General features: G+C 39.0%; 2 protein-coding genes across 9 annotated transcripts in view; both read right to left on the bottom strand.

Annotated features, from left to right (window-relative positions):
• Nucleotides 1-222: 222 nt before the first annotated feature.
• Nucleotides 223-17,277, bottom strand: part of LOC101102466 (olfactory receptor 2M3) — a 28,925-nt gene continuing 11,870 nt past the window's right edge. The window contains exon 3 of the mRNA XM_060403387.1: nucleotides 223-17,209. Within this exon, the coding sequence (XP_060259370.1) occupies nucleotides 376-1,323 (948 nt within the window). The 5' untranslated portion in view covers nucleotides 1,324-17,209 and the 3' untranslated portion in view covers nucleotides 223-375. The remainder of the gene's footprint in view (nucleotides 17,210-17,277) is intronic.
• The window catches only part of ZNF322 (zinc finger protein 322), a 16,283-nt gene continuing 11,870 nt past the window's right edge, over nucleotides 12,865-17,277 (bottom strand). For all 8 annotated transcript variants that reach the window (XM_042237175.2, XM_060403374.1, XM_027959052.3 and 5 more), the window contains one exon: nucleotides 12,865-17,209. In XM_042237175.2, coding sequence (XP_042093109.1) covers nucleotides 15,819-17,027 — 1,209 coding nt within the window. In that variant the 5' untranslated portion in view covers nucleotides 17,028-17,209 and the 3' untranslated portion in view covers nucleotides 12,865-15,818. The remainder of the gene's footprint in view (nucleotides 17,210-17,277) is intronic.

The raw sequence follows: 17,277 nt of genomic DNA, 5'->3' as shown, positions 1-17,277 counted from the left end.
AAATAGATGAGTGTGGTATTTAACTCAGTACATAAATTATTGAATAAGAATTTCAATAAGAATCTGGTTTTTGAAAATAAGGGAAAGCATTTAAAACAGTTTTATTTATTTTTAGTTCTATAAATAGGAGTATATCTGTTTATTGACTTAATTATTCACTTCTCAGGAACTTCACTGAGTATATTTAAAACCAAAATGAATATTCAATGAATGCAAAATATATCAATAAACTAAATGTGTACCGAGTTTATTAACTGTGATGACTATTTTAGAAAAAGTGTACATTTGTACATTTGTTGCTAAATCTTATTTTTAAATAAATGAACTTGCCAGAGAAAGACAGGAGTTATGGAAGAAAAAAAATCCCTGCAACCATTATCCAATTTGTTCTCTAAATTTCCCCTTCCCTAGTACCTTACTGAATGCTTTGGCCACATCTTTGTTTCGGAGGCTGTATATAAGGGGATTCAGCGTGGGAGTGAGAATGGTGTAGAAGGTCGATACCATTTTATCCTGGGTTGGGGATCGATTAGAATTGGGTCTCATATATATGAACATAGCTGCTCCATAATACATCCCCACAACAATAAGATGTGAAGTACAGGTGGTGAAAGCCTTGTGCCGACCCTCCCCAGAACTCATGCGAATAACAGTTATAATTACACGTGTGTAGGAGATGATGATGAGTGACAGAGGGAGGAGGAGCATTACTACACAACAGATGAAAATAAGTGTTTCAAATGTGGAAGTATCCGTGCAGGAGAGATGTAGGAGTGCTGGGACATCACAGAAGAACTGAGCTATTTTTCGGGATCCACAATAGGAGAAAGACAAAGTAGCAGCTAACTCAACAATCCCATCAAAGGCACCAAGAATCCATGTAGAGGCAGCCATGAGTCCACAAAGTTTCCAGTTCATGAGACTGGGGTACTGAAGAGGATAGCAAATGGCAACATAGCGGTCATAGGCCATGACAGCCAACAAGAAGCACTCAGCACCAAGGAGAGACACATAGAGGAATATTTGGGCTTCACATCCTGCTACAGAAATGGACTTCCTGCCAGACAGGTAGCTGTGGGCCATCTTGGGTACAGTGGTGCAGATGAGCATGAGGTCCATGAGGGAGAGCTGGCTGAGGAGGAAGTACATGGGGGTGTGGAGCCGCGGGTCCAGGTAGATGAGGAGAACCATGAGAGTGTTTGCCAAGAGCGCCATTGTGAAGATGCCCAGGACCAGAGAGAAGAGAAAGATGTGAGTGGGCGTGTAACTAAAAATTCCCATCAAGATGAAGTCAGGGTTGAATGTCTGATTCCCCCACTCCATAAAAAATGTCTTCTTTATCTAGAAGCACAAGAAGTCACAAACGTTAACTATCCAGGTTATTATTTATTCATCATCCACTCTACGTGTGGTACACTGGTAAACCAACATACATGATATGGTCAGGCCTGAAAAAGAATGAGCAGAGGCTTTGCAGTCAGGTGGCATTAATCACACTCAAGCTCCTCCACTGCCAACCTACATGTCCTCTGACGAGTTACTTCTCCGTGCTTTATTTCACTTCCTTTAAAAGGCAGAAATAACTTTTTAATTGAGTTGCTGGAATTATTAAATAAGATATCAGTACAAACCACAGCATCCAGACAGAGTGTATGACTCCTCAAGAAACATATAACCAATTATTAAATAGGACCATATACATAAATTTAACATGTGTCAGGATATGTAATTCTGTAACAGAGGAAAAGAGCATTTTGAATGTCATTGCCTATATAGTAAGATAACTGCTACTAATAATCTGTTACTCCTAAGAGATATGAACATTTGCATTTATGTAAGTTTATTTGTGCACCAGACTTAAAGATCAAACAGGACTAGTAGTTAAACAATTATAAAGAAGATGAACCTCCAGTGTAGAATAATTGATAAATCATTTGAAGTAACTGATGCATCATGATTAGGTGACTTAGTTGTAAATGAAGAAGTAAAAAAATCAAAATCATCATTTAGGAAAAACAATAATATAGGTAGAGAGAGGGGGAAAATTTATCATTTATGTCTCAATTTGAGAAAGGTAGCATGTTGAGATTTCCTTTCACATTCACCAAAATGAGGAAGCTTTAAGAAGGTGTATGAACATATCCAAATTCCATAACTTGCAGTTATGCTAAATTTCATTAATTAGTATCTAAAGACACAAAAGGAAGAAAGAAATGTCTTGATAAATGTCTATCAGTGTGAGAGTGAGCCAAGACCAGCTTGTTGTGTTAGAGGAAAATGGAACTATTTTACATAGGATTAAACAAGGGCAAAGCAAACAGAGACAGCTTTTTATGTTGTTGAACCATCAAGGAAGAGGAGTCCAGGCAATCTTGTGACATGATTTATTTCGTCATTAAAGGAAAGATGTTCTCTCAGGCTGTCCACCATTGACTCAACCCAACCATGTTTAAAGACTGGACGGGTTTTGTGCTTTTACTCCCAAATGTTGTTGAAGCCAAGTTTCACTGGTCCTAGTCTAAATGTCTCTGGCTTCTCTAGTGCATCTCCATCCCAAGAACTGTTTCAAGCAAAGAAGCAGGACATTTTTAAAGCCCTTTATTCTCACTGCACTTTGTTTCTTCATCCCTATCTAGAGGAGGATTTAACTGACGCTTAGGTCCAGTTCAAGGATCTAGCCACTCTTTATTCATCACTGTGTATCCTTTTTTTCTTAAAGCAGGCCACTCAACATTTTAGATATTTCAAGTCCAGCCAGAAATATGAGTATCTATTATGTCTCACTGTGTTACTTCACCATCCCTTCCACTGGGCAAGTATTGTCCCTGCTGCAACATTTACTGGAATATCTTTTCAAAAGATTGTACTGATTGTCTATGAATTTAAATATTATAACGCCAATGTAACTTTTGTAATTTTAAGTCTATACACTACTACTCTCTTTTTGTAGAGATAGGACTGATTTCCTACAATCTTTACCCTGAAGCGGTAGCAGAATTGTGAAAGCTGGTTAGTTAAGTGGAGCCTACAAATGAGAAAACTGGATGTGGGCATTGTTAGTGGAGAGTTAACTATTAAGATGAACTTGCTGTAAATGAGGAATGCTTTATGTAGGTGTGCCAACACCCGAGGAGAAGCCTTAATCTTCTGAGTCAATTTGATTGTTGTCTTAGAGAGAAGTACCAGTTTAATTTTTGGCTTCCAGGTATGCCCTTGACTGCCAATTGCTCTGCATGATGAGTGGGGGTGGGAGAGAATGGTGGTGGGGTTGATTAGAATGGCATTCTTTAAACAGATCTTCAGTTAATGTCATTTCACAGAGGATCTTTGTGTATGATTCAGGACTGCCTCAATTTCTGGTTTATTTTATTCATCAGATATCCATGTGTTTTGATCTTTCCGTGTATCCCTTGTAATATGTAGCTTGCTGACCATTTCTTCCTCCTTAATCATTGTCCTCACTTAATTTCTCTTTTCTTTTTAATTAGTTTTTATTGGAGTATAGTTGCTTTACAATGTGGTGTTCATTTCTGCCTTACAAGAAAATGAATCAGCCTTACATGACATATATGCCCTGCTTTTTGGACTTCCTACCGATTCAGTCCACCATAGTGCAGTTAAGTAGTGTATGTTCTCATTAGTTATCAATTTTATACATAGCACTGATAGTGTATATGTGTCAACCCCAATCTCCCAGTTCCTCTCACCCTACTTTTCCCTTTGTATCCATACATTTGTTCTCTGTAGCTGTCTTTTTATTTTTTTGCTTTGCAAATAGGATCATCTATACCATTTTTCTAGATGTTTATTGCTACATACACTCCTCAGTATTCTGAGCTGGAAAACTCCTAGCACTTTCTAAACACAGTTAAACAATATCATTTATCAAATTGCATTGTTATAATTATTATGTATGTACCTTTGGATACAAAGGTATGTGCACATGTAAGTTCTCATCTGTGGGAGACATAAATACATTCTTGCCAGGGTCCTTATCCATTTCCTTATTCTATTTTCTGAAAATATTTGTAACCACAGTCTTCTTTCATTCTTTAACTATATACCTAATCATAAAAATGACTTTAGATTTTTCTCTCCTTTTGATTCCCAAAGAATCAGTCACATAGTCATACAAATTTGTTATTAAACTAACTCTCTCAGTGACTTCCCTATTGAGTCAGTGATTAAGACTCCCTGCTCACAACGCAGGGGCCATGAATTCTGTCCCTTGGTCCAGGAACTAAGATCCCATCTGTCTCTGGTTGATCTGGCTACTGAATCTACGCACTCTGGAGTCCAAGGGCCACAACTAGAGAGAAGCCCGGGCATTGCAATGAAAGATCCAGAATACCACAACTAAGACCCAGTGCAGCCAAAACAATAATTAATTAACAACAAGAAAAAAGCAGCTCTCTCATTCATACAAAAGCATCTGTTCTTATATTCATAATCCAAATCCTAATTATCACATGTTAATAGCTATTATACAAGCTAATTAACCTTTATTCCTGAAGATTCTTGAGTTTCCAGCTCATCCTGCACATAGATATTAGTGGCCATTATTGTACTTCACAAACTCCAGAAACTTCAACTTAACATTCAGAATGTTTAAGGATGTACTCTACTAATTAAATAAAATTTAAATTCTCATAGAAAACTTGTACTTAGTTCAAGCCAGCATATTACTGGTAATTATATATTTTAAATAACAGTACTGAAAACATGAAATGTGGCAAAAAGGTAGTTGGCATTGTTTTTCAATATTATACCAAGGCATTGTTTAAGAGACTCTCCCAAGAATTTAAGTCAGAGAATGAAACTGTGTTTGTGTTAATTCAGAGAATGAACCATACCACTATTCCTAGGAACATACAGTGCTTCTTCATCCTTTACAAATAAAATAATTTGTGATCAAAAACTAATCTTTAAAATTTGTTGGGAGTTTTATAAAAGCAGATTAAAACATACTCTTTATGGTCACACCTGCAAAACTACATCTTGCAGTGATATTAGTGACCAAAAAAACTGTTGTTCAGTAATTTTCAAGAACATATACTAGACTGTCTTTAGTTATACAAATAGTATTACAAAGTGTTTTCTATGGTGTGTGTTAACCACCATAGAAAACACCCTATGTTAACCACCCTGTGTTAACCCCCAGGGTCATAGGCCCTGTGACCCCAGGGACTGCAGCCTGCCAGGCTTCTCTGTCCATGGGATTTCCCAGGCAAGAACACTGGAGTGGGTTGCCATTTCCTTCTCCAGGGATCGTCCCAACCCAGGGTAGTGCACTCAATAATCTTAAATTATGTTAGTTCGATGTTTTGAAAAGTATTTTTCTTTCTTTCTCACAAAATAAAATTCACTTTCAGATGTTCACAAAATGCTTTCTGCTATGTAATTCTGAATTAAGGGCCCAAGTGTCATTGATCATTACAAACACTGTATCATTAAACACTACATCAGTTCAGTTCAGTTCAGTTCAGTTACTCAGTCGTGTCCAACTCTCTGCAACCCCATGAATCGCAGCATGCCAGGCCTCCTTGTCCATCACCAACTCCCGGAGTTCACTCAGACTCATGTCCATTGAGTCAGTGATGCCATCCAGCCATCTCATCCTCTGTCGTCCCCTTCTCCTCCTGCCCCCAATCCCTCTGAGCATCAGAGTCTTTTCCAATGAGTCAACTCTTTGCATGAGGTGGCCAAAGTACTGGAGTTTCAGCTTTAGCATCGTTCCTTCCAAAGAAATCCCAGGGCTGATCTCCTTCAGAATGGACTGGTTGGATCTCCTTGCAGTCCAAGGGACTTGCAAGAGTCTTCTCCAACACCACAGTTCAAAAGCATCAATTCTTCGGTGCTCAGCCTTCTTCACAGTCCAACTCTCACATCCATACATGACTACTGGAAAAACCATAGCCTTGACTAGACGGACCTTAGTCAGCAAAGTAATGTCTCTGCTTTTGAATATGCTATCTAGGTTGGTCATAACTTTTCTTCCAAGGAGTAAGAGTCTTTTAATTTCATGGCTGCAATCACCATCTGCAGTGATTTTGGAGCCCCCAAAAATAAAGTCTGACACTGTTTCCCCATCTATTTCCCACTACATGGCTATACCTAATTACTTCATTAGAGTACAGAATTAGACTGAGCTTACCTATATTCTTACTTAAAAGAGGAGGATGCTTCCAAATATAAATTAAACACATATATATATATAAAAGGAAAACTGGAGGAGGAAGAGTGAAAAACCTCTGCTGAGGAAGATGACTAAAGTAGTTTAAATTTTGAGCAAATATGGATATTTGTGAAGAATAAGAAACAGAGGAGAGACCACATGGATAGCACAGATAAAAACTGGACATGATCAGGGCATACATAGCAAGTAAGAAGTGGTTGATTCCCCTTGGGTGCCAAGAGTAAGTTGTATTTTCCCTTAGTTATAACCCAGCAACACTATCTGGAAGAACACATAAAAAAGCCTGTCCCAGGACAGGTGGATTTTCACGGCATGTAAGCATGACTTAAGACGGTTAAAAAGTACTCACTGAGTGCAGTGATTCTCACAACTTGATCCCCCAACCAACTACTAATATCAACATCACCTAGGAACTTGCAGGAAATTTACATTTCAAGGCACCACCCCAGACCTACTGAACCAGAAATATGTTTCAATAAGCCTCCAGGTGATTTGGATGCTGGTTAATCCCTAGTGGCTCAGTCGGTAAAGAATCCAGCTGCAATGCGGGAGACCTGGGTTCGATTACCTGGGTTGGGAAGATCCCCTGGAGAAGGACATGGCAACCCACTCCAGTATTCTTGCCTGGAGAATCCCCATGGACAGAGGAGCCTGGCAGGCTATCTACAGTCCATAGGGTTGCAAAGAGTTAGACATGACCGAGCACATAATGTTTGAGAATCACTGCTGTAGTCCATTTTCCTGCCTTCAAAGATGACCTTCTCATGGTATTTCACATAGAGAAAAGATAGTACGTGTTGGAAGACAGACTGCTATATCTGAAAATTTCCTCTCCCAGTAGCAACATTAAATTTCCAAGAAAGTAAATCCTTTCATTCCCATGCTCAGTCGTGTCCAACTCTCAGTGACCTCATGGATGGTAGCCTGCCAGGGTCCTCTGTCCATGGGATTCTCCAGGCAAGAATACTGGGAGTGGGTTGCTGTGCCCTCCTCTAGGAGATCTTCCTGACCCAGGGGTCAAACCCAAGTCTCCTGGGTCTCCTGCATTGCAGGCAGATTCTTTACCCACTGAGCCATCTAGGAAGCCCACCTTTTTCAGTACCACTGAGTTATATCACTGTCCTCATCAGAGACCTCCACAGGTTCCAAACTGACAGAAAATCTAATGACAACTATTTGTTTTGGGGTTCAGGATACTGTGGAAGAGATTACTTTCACCATCTCAAGAAGTTTTTTCTCATTGGTTTTTTTTTTTTTTTAAAAACAATCCCTGAGAATTCTACTCTTTCATCCCCAAATATTTCCAATGTGAGATTTTGGCTCAGGTTACTATGCTCATGAAGAATAAGCTTTGTTCTCCAAGTTGCCCCTAAGTTTTCAGTTCATTCCTTCATTCCAGACTCTAAAACAACTACATCATCCTCATGAAATCTATTTCATTAATAGACAATACGCTCCCCACTCACTAAACTCAGTCGTATGGTCTCTTCAACTGCTCTTAGAGCAGAGTGCTGAACTGGGACTTTAAGATTCGACAGACCTGTGGTTGAATCACTGCTCTACTGCCGACAGCACCGTTATCAGGAATCGTCTCTAAAAACAATTCTATCGTGAGACTAATATCATCTCTCAGGATGGTTGCAAAAACAATAAAAGATTATAACTCAACATAAAGCTTAATCTAAAATATATGAACTCAGAAAATACAAGATTCGACCATCTCAATCATTACCATTATTACACTTATGCTATTTAATCATATTGTATTTGCTTGCTACACATCCATAACAAAGTACCAAAAACCAGGAGGATTAAACAATCAAAACTGGCTAGAAATGTCAGATCCAGATTCAGCGAAACTGATTTTTCTGAAGGCTGCAAGAAAGAGTCAGTTTCATGGCATTCACCTCGCTCCTGGTGGTTGCTGACAATCTCTGCTCTTCCCTGGCTTGTAGCAAATAACCCTGAGGTATTCCTTCATCTTCACATGGCAATCTCACTGTGTTTGTGTCTTTTTCCTAATTTCCTCTTTTTATAAGGATCCTAGTCATTTCCATTAACACTCATTCTAGTGACCTTATTTTAATTAACTACATTACCTTTGTTAGGACCATATTTCCAAATAAGGTCACATTCTGAGGGACTGGGACTTCAATATATAAATTTTGAGGAACACAATTCAATCATTGTGTTATTTGATGTTAACACAAATTAATTTGTGTTAATCATAATGAAATAAAAATATATGAACTTCCATCTTTATTTTTATCCTATTATTTTGTATAATGACATTTTCTAAACTAGTTATAGGCCACCAAAATGTCTTAAGTTTTACAAATACTATTTTAAAATTATTTTTAAATAATATTTTAATCAAACAGAACTGTGCTTTACACAGGGTTTAGTATGTCCTTTCCTAGGGGAAAATGTCTTGAAATAATTAAATAGTTCCATGAAGAGATTCTCTGAATGTTTTAAAATAGTGCTCATTCAATAGCAAATAACAAGAATGCCTATATACATCTATCCTTTAAAAAGAACCCAAGACCTAGCCAAGACTAATATTATTTAAAACTTAAATGCGGGATGAACTAAGGTAGGCCAAGTTAAGAAGAAAATATGTCTATTGATTTGAAAGCATCTAACATAGTATAGGTTTCAATCCATTTTTACATCACTGAAATAAAAAAGGTGTTAGAAATTTTGTAATCTAAACTTTTTCCAATCTTACCTTCTGGTGATCCCCAAAAAGATACAATAGCTTTGACTGAAGAAATAAAAAAGCTTAAATTCCTTCCCGCCCGCCCCCCCAGTAAAATTTCTTAGTCCACAGGGATTTTGTCCCTTGCCTTTAATTACATTGATGAAGTTATCTACATTTTTTTCCAAGATCATCAAGGTAATTATTCCTGTTTCCAGCATAAGCATTGTTTTTTACACCAGGTAGTGGAGAATGATCTCTTTCTTTCATCAGTAACAATATAAACTGTTTGAAATATTCACCTAATGTCTGACTTTAAAAATCTTAACAATTTCTCATGCCTGTATGTCAGTGGTTCTCAACCTTAGATGCTTATTACAATCTTTTGAGGAGATTCAAAAAAATGTTTTCTAGGATAAGACCCTTCTGGATTCATTGAATAAGCATCTCTTTGGAAGAAGTCAGGCCTTGTTATTTACAAAATCTTGCCTGTTGATTCTACTGTGAATGCTCCATTCTTCCCATTTAATAATGCCATCTTGGTCTTCTGATTCTGTTGTTCTCTATTCCACAACAAAACCTGTTTAATAAGCTTTTTTCAAATATCATATTTCCTTTGTCAGTTGACACTTCTAGATTAAGCTACTAAAAACTCCCAAACATGCTCGTTTTTCATTAAACAGCTTTCCTATAATGCATAGGCTTGCTGCCAGAGATAATTTACTTTACTATGGCTAAGAAAAAGAGCAGAATTATTTGCTAACTCATCAGCATAGAGCTTGAAATGATTGCTGAGATGATGAGGGATTTTCCTTTTTGTACCTCTTTTTAAATTATTATTTCTTGGGGAATATTTTGAATGTTCAAGAAGGCCACACATTGTCTTAAAATAGACATCATCAATCACTGTTTGTCTCTTTTCCCTTAATAGCAGTGATTCAGATATTAGGCCCTCACTCAACAGTCAATACATTCTTAGTTCTTTCTTTGTATGTCTCCCCCTAAAATTTCCTATCTGACCCTAATAGAAATCTTTAAAAGTTCTGATTCAAATGCCTAATATTCATCCTCAATTGTGCAGTTTGGGGAGATGTGTTAGTTCCTCTGATCACCAGGAAACATGGAGTCATATCATTTCCCTGAGAAGGACCCCAGGACCTCAGTAAGCACTCAGAACCCCAGAAACACAATGTGTAAGAATAGTTGAAGATCTCTTCCCTGTCAGTGACAACTGAGGGATACATGGAGGCTTACTAAGATTCTACCTACTTCATTTCATCTAAGTCCATGAAGTTACTTTGTAGCTGATTTAGATTATTGAGCAAGTTGCTCTGAAACTGGGCTTTGTGATACCAGATTCAATGGTGCATAAAGTATCCATGTTCAGTTAAAGATGCTCTATTGAGACTCTATCGATTCTCAGGGAAAGAATATTGAGAAAAACCTCCTCACTCTTAACTGGTCTGTATAAAGACTTAATGCTGCACAATGGAACACAAAGAATGGCCATTTGAAAACCGTGCTTCCCTTTAAATATTGGTTATTATTTGGCCCACATTCCATAAAATTGTGCCTGCCCAGTAGAGTGCTTCATCCATGGATATTGTTCAGTCACTTCTGATCATCAGAGAATAGATACTAGGGAGGCTAGTGATAGCAAACGAATACTTAGAAACAGAGGCAGTATAGATTTTAAGCTGGTGAATTCTGGAATGGGGAAAAAAGAAGAGAAAAACTAGCAACCTAAACTTAAATAAAAGACAGGGAATGAAAGGACATCTATAGTTTTTCAAAGATGTGAGGGAAAAATCTTAATGAAAGAAATAAGTGAAAAATCCATAGAGAGATTAAACAAGGAAGGTTCCAGAGGTTGTTGGAGAGAATGAGCTTGATGTTAAATGAGCCAGGATATTTATTGCTTCAGGAGAAGAAAGGCAGGATAGAGAGATTTGAAGTGGTCAGGAGGGCTCTGACAACTAGAGGTTTTTTTCTCAGTGTAGTTGATGATCTTATATGGATGATGGTGGTGGCTGAATAGGGATGGAGAATGAGGCCTGGGAGCGTGGGCTTATGACGTTGACAGAGAAGCCAAGTCACAGAAGCAGTGACAGTTCCATACAACTCCCTTATCAGTCCCCTGCCCAGTCAACAACTGATCTGGTTTAAACAGCCTGTTGGCAAACCACGATATGGCCCTACTGCCCCAAACAAACTGTCCTCAAGTGTTTCAAAGCAGCACCAACTTCTCCACCTGGGAGACAGACTCCTTATTTAGAAGAGGTGTGGGAATCGATAGTGAGGAGATCCACTTGGAATTCTGTATAAAAGACTTCTCTTTCTCAGATGTATTAATGCAACTTTTTGAGCCAGGAAATTAAGACCAAGATTCCTGGGTACAAGAGTGTTGCAGAGAATTTAAAAGTGAGTATAAAAGATAAACAACAGGAGCTACTCCACAAGTCTTCTCTTTTCTTCACTGCTGCTGCTGCTAAGTCGCTTCAGTCGTGTCCGACTCTGTGCGACCCCATAAACGGCAGCCCACCAGGCTCCACCGTCCCTGGGATTCTCCAGGCAAGAACACTGGAATGGGTTGCCATTTCCTTCTCCAATGCATGAAAGTGAAAAGTGAAAGTGAAGTTGCTCAGTCGTGTCCGACTCTTAGCGACCCCATGGACTGCAGCCTACCAGGCCCCTCCGCCCATTGGACCTTCCAGCCAAGAGTACTGGAGTGGGGTGCCATTGCTGACTTTTCTTCACTAATTACCAGTTATTTGATGTTATCAGTCACTACTGATAGTAGGATCCCTATATCTCTATTTTTAAAGTGTCCTCTGCCGGGTGGAAAAAGGGATTCTTTCTGCAAGGGTTAACAGCCTTCAGGTTCGCTCACTTTCAAGTTCAAGTCTCCATTTGGGTAGAGTAATGACACAAGCTAACGTTTGGGGCGTGAAACAAGAAAGCTTCAGTTGCATTACAAATCTGCCCCATGCCCGTCATCCCAGAAGCAATGTGAACTATTTCAACTCCGGTGGCATGTGTGTGTCCTGGGAAGCACCTTTCCCTTCTTCTACCCTGGAGACAGTGTGGCACCATCCCTCCTCTACTTACTTGTGAGGGATGTGACTCAAGTTTTTTCCCAGAAATATTTTTCACCACAGCCCCCAGCATCACTTTAAGGGGGGCTGGGCGGGGGGCGGCAGATAAGCATGAAAGCCACAGGCCTTGAAATTGTACCATTCCCCCTTCCCCTTTTCACCAATCCAAATTTCAGACAACACAAACTGTCTTAACTCTTATTCTTTTCCCACAGTGAGAGCCCCTTAAAACGCTGGGACCTATTCTGTGACGGAGCAAATAGATGTAAACTGGAGCAAACTTTGTAATGGGAGGTACACCAATGCCATCATTTTTACCATCTCCAACGAATGATAAGACAAGGTGAGAGAAAGGTAGAACTGGAGTCCTATGTGGATTCTTCTTACTGGGAATTGAAAGTTCAAAAATTGTCCTTTGAGGGTGTAGCTTACTCACAGTTTTGCTGTCTTCTGAGTTTTAGCCCCACGTATGGTTAATTTAAGCTATTACCCCTCCCCACACTTGGTATGTAATGCAGTGGGGAGGCTCCAATAGGATCCAGTCTACAGCAAAGACAGTAATCCCTTCCAGGTTTCCATTCACCCTCTTTAACATCAAAAATTCCCAGGATCCTAATTTTTAAAAATTCCTGGAATTCAAGCGATGGTCCAATGGCTAGTGTTAGCAGCAGGCCTAAGGGTCACATGAATATCTACTTTATTCTTTTCCCCTAGCTTTACTGAAGTGTAACTGACAAATAAAATGTAAGGTATTTAAAGTATACATAATGATGGCTTAATATATGTACACACTGTAAGCACTTCTGAACATCTGCCTTATTGTAACACAAATGTAAGGGAAATGCTTTTTCTTAGTACAATGGAGGCAAAGATGGAGTTTTCAGAACAATGTTTTTATTTAAGAATTAAGGGAAAACAAAAACATTAAAGCATAGGAATACACTGACTGAATACAAGTGTCTTGTTTGGTCTGAAATCTTGATAAAGTTCCTCTAACTACTTACCTGAGGTAGATTTAGGTTGGCACTCTCTCAAGAGAACCTCCCTCCATTCCAGAAGTTACCTTCTAGTTTTGGTTACAGGCTCCCAAGTGGTCCTCTCCAACCTCAGGTTATTCTATATGAGTAATACCAACACCCATTTTCCCCCATGGTTAAAAACCCTCAGACCTATTTCATACCCTCAAAGTTTTGGTTGAGGGATGGTCCATCCTTAATTTACTTAAAGACTAGAGACAATTACCAGTAAGATTAGTTGAAAGGGGCAGGTCAGTGCCCCACCAAAGTTACAACGGTGTCCTTCTCCAAGTTCTAGTGACCAACAAGTAGCCATAAGGACTAATTTTCATCACCACCAAGCCATACATCCAATACTATTTTAAGAATTACAACTGTCAAACATGTACTAGTGACAGGCATGATTTTCATCAAGAAGAAACAAATACATCTTGTGTGTTTTATCACACTGAGCAAGTCTTCATGGTGTAAGAGCTAATGAAAATTACTAAAACACATCAGATCAAATAAACTTCCAGGATCTGTTTTCTCAAAGAAAGAAAAAACAGCCTAGAATCAAATTCCTTATCACTATGAGTTATATCCTCTGACCCTAAGATTATCAAGGTCACCAACCTGTCATTAGGATCAAAGCTTGGAGCCATACACAAGGTGGCAGTGTAGCAGCTGGCCACCCCCATGAGTCCAAACACCAATGCTGCCTAGAGTTCAGGATCTGCTAAGATAAATCAGAGGACTGCAAATATTTATTCACCAGTCTACAGTCCCAAATACTGTAGGGCTCTTAAGTATTTCTATTAAAGGTCTTTTAATCTGAGGGAAGGGGGGAAAAAACCTCACAAGCATGCATTTATAGATCCCTGGATTAATTAGTGTTCCTGGAGAATGTTAAAGGTAATCATAATTCTACTAAATTGGAGATAAGTGCTTATCCTGAAACCTCTGATGAATGCCAACTTCTTTTCCCTTCTAGCATTTAGAATCCTACTTTACAAGCCAAATGTACACCTTATATTGTGGTGACTTTTCCCCAGAAATAAAAGAGTATTCTCTTTCCTTGGCAGACCAAAATAAATGAAAGGTATATCATCACGAGGCTTGGATTTGCTATAAACAGGATGATGGAGTGGGGGAAAAAAAAACACTACCAGCTTTTCAGTCAGGATTCTTAAAAATCAGTCATTTCTCCATTAATAACACATCAGTATGCGTTTTACTCTGTGCTGACTCTGACTTGAGTCTTTATGTCAGCCTTCCCTTAAACACTTTGCAGGGAGTTGACTGAGTATATCTTACCATTGAAAGAAACATGATAAATGAAGTTACAAAAATATGGCAACTAGCAAAATCATAATGATCATCCTGGAATTTGCACTTCTGGGTTGATAACAAACAAATCTCTAAAGCTGAAATTGGGAATACCAGTAATAATCCAAAAGACATTTTAGGGCGAGGACTGAAGGTATGCCGCAGTTCACATCAAGTAAAATGCTGAGCATTCTGCCTTCTTATGAGGTTGGTCCTCCAAAGGGGAAATTCTGGGGACGGTTTTGATCTAGGATAACTATTCCCTAGTTGTTTAGTTCTTTTCACAACCAGCAGAAGGTTCCCATGCTGGTATCAACACACTAGTCCCCATTCTACCCGAGAATTAGAAAATCAACAGAGGCAAAGTCAATGTACTTCTTTCCCCAACAGTAACACATGCCACACTTTCTATCTCAATTACAGTCCTTTCTTTTATTGGAGTTCCAAATTTTAAAAACTGAAAGTAAAGCAATCATTCAGTGGTTCAGATAAAAGAAAAGCATCTTTACCTGAGTTACCCATCAGGCCTACTCTGACCTGCCCTAGCTCTTCCCAGAACAAGTTTCTGGGTATCTCAACAAAATGGTTTGCATGTCGACTCCATTAAAATTCACCTCTACTACAGGGGTCAACTAACTATGAGAACAGTTCTCATACCTATTAAATGTACACAGTCTACAGTGAGACCTCTATAGAGGTCTACAAAATGCTCTCCAGAGTAGTTTCTTTGGGGCCCAATAAGGTAGAGATTTCCTGCAAGGATTTTTTTCCCCCAAACTTAGGGTTATTTATAGGGTCTTTCACTTATACAAGTTCCCTGGTGTACGAGAACTGATCATTGACAGTTTTTCTCATTCAGAGAATTCATAAGGTCCTTCATCAGATTTTTTTGGGGGGGAGAGGTTTGCAAACCCAAGAAGGCTCTCCACTTAATGCTTTTGCCACATTCAAGGCAAATACACAAATTTTCACCTGTATGGCTTCTCTTATGATAGGTAATAGTCACAGTTACGTTAAGAGGCTTTTTTCACTACTGTTGGGGTCTTTCCAGTGGGGCTTTCTGACATCCAATGAGGCGTGCATACTGTCTGAAGCACTGTTTCACAGGGCATTAAAAAAATATCATCCTCTGATCTGAATTATCTTGGAATGAGGAGAGGTGAGCACTGCTAGAGAACTTTCTCACATTCACCGAACTTATAAGTTTCCCACCTATATAAATCCTCTTGTGGATGATCAGACATGAGCTTGGACTGAGGTTTTCCAAAAACTCAGGGCATCTGTAAGGTTTCTCACTGGAGTGATTGATACGGTTCTGTAAAGACAGCTCTCTGGTCAAACCAATTCTCAAGTTCCTACAACTACAGATTTTCTGGTCCCCAATAAAGTCTGAGCTCTGAGGAAAGTCTGAGATTTGCTTTGAGTTCTCCATCTTAAGTGAGTTCTCTTACATTGTAAATACATCCTTTTTTTTTTTTATGGTATAACAACTTCTTGTCTGGTCAAGACATCTGTGAGGCTTCTGATACATGGGGAGGGCTGAGCTCAAGACCTTTCTCAGCCACATTACAGATATATGGTTTTTCACCGATGTGGATTGTCTGATGTTGAAGAAGGGCTGAGCTCTGATGAAAGCTTTTATCACAGACACTGTATTTATAATGCAGCTCCTCTGTCTGAGTTCTCATTTTCTGTTGGGCAACGAAGTCCATGCCTAAGAGGAAGCCACTCTCACATGCAGACCACTGATGTGGTTTCTCTTCCATGTGAATTCTTTGATGCACAATAAGGTCTGAACTACAGCTGAAGCTCTTCTCATATTCAAGGCATTTAAAAGTGTGAGTGTGAGTTGCCTGGTGCCTGATGAGGTTGGCACTCCGGGTAAAACTTCTCATACATTCCAAGCATTTATACGGCTTCTCACCTGTGTGGACTCTCTGGTGTACAATAAGGTCGGATTTCTGGCCAAAGCATTTCTCACAGGCACCACACTTATAGGGCTTCTCCCCAGTATGTACTCTTTTATGAACAATGAAGGCTGACCGGTGTCGGTAACTTTTCTCACACTTATTACATTTGTAGGGTCTTTCACCAGTGTGAGTTCTCTGGTGGCTAATAAGATCGGATTTCCCACTAAAAGCTTTTTCACACTCCAGACACTTAAACGGTTTCTCACCTGTGTGAGTTCTTCGGTGCCTTATGAGGTTTGTACTTCGGCTGAAGCATTTATCACACTCACTACACAGATACGGTTTCTCGCCTGTATGGCTTCGCTGGTGGACAAGCAGATCAGAGCTCTGACCAAAATTCTTGCCACAGATATCACATGTATAGAATTTTTTACCTGCATGCGTTCTCTGGTGTCCTGAAAGGGCTAAGTGGTGCCAAAAGCTCTTCTCACATTTGCTACATTTATAAGGTTTCTCATAACTGTGGATCCTCTGATGTGAAATAAGATCTGAGCTTTGGATGAAGGTTTTCTCACACATATCACATCTATAAGGTTTCTCCCCAGTATGGGTTCTCTCACACATAATAAGAGCTAAGTTTTCACAAAAGGTTTGTTCACATTCAAGGCACTGGTATATCTGATCATCTATTTGAGTAATCTCATGCACATGAATAAAAATCTTTTTACCCTTCTGAGGGCATACATGATATATTTTCCTTTTTTGAGTTCTCTGATTATATCTCTCTTCTGAAGTGTACATTTTCTATGGCTCTCTCCTAGGGAGTTTTCCACTGGTCTTCCTGACCCATCATTTTCTTCATAGTCATTTTCTCGATAAGAACTTGAAAGATACATCTGTCTTAGGCCTTTCAGTCATGAGCAGTTTCTCTTTACAAGTTTCCAGCATCAAATGCACTCGTTCTTTATGTGGTATTTACAACCCTGTGAGACAAAGAAGAAATATTATTTATATTTCCATAACTAAAATGCTCAAAGTTAAAATTGCTGTA

Source organism: Ovis aries, chromosome 20 (assembly GCF_016772045.2).
Source record: "Ovis aries strain OAR_USU_Benz2616 breed Rambouillet chromosome 20, ARS-UI_Ramb_v3.0, whole genome shotgun sequence".
Classification (NCBI taxonomy): domain Eukaryota; kingdom Metazoa; phylum Chordata; class Mammalia; order Artiodactyla; family Bovidae; genus Ovis; species Ovis aries.
The sequence above is the reverse complement of the archived record's forward strand: the minus strand, read 5'-3'. Positions and strand labels throughout refer to the sequence as shown.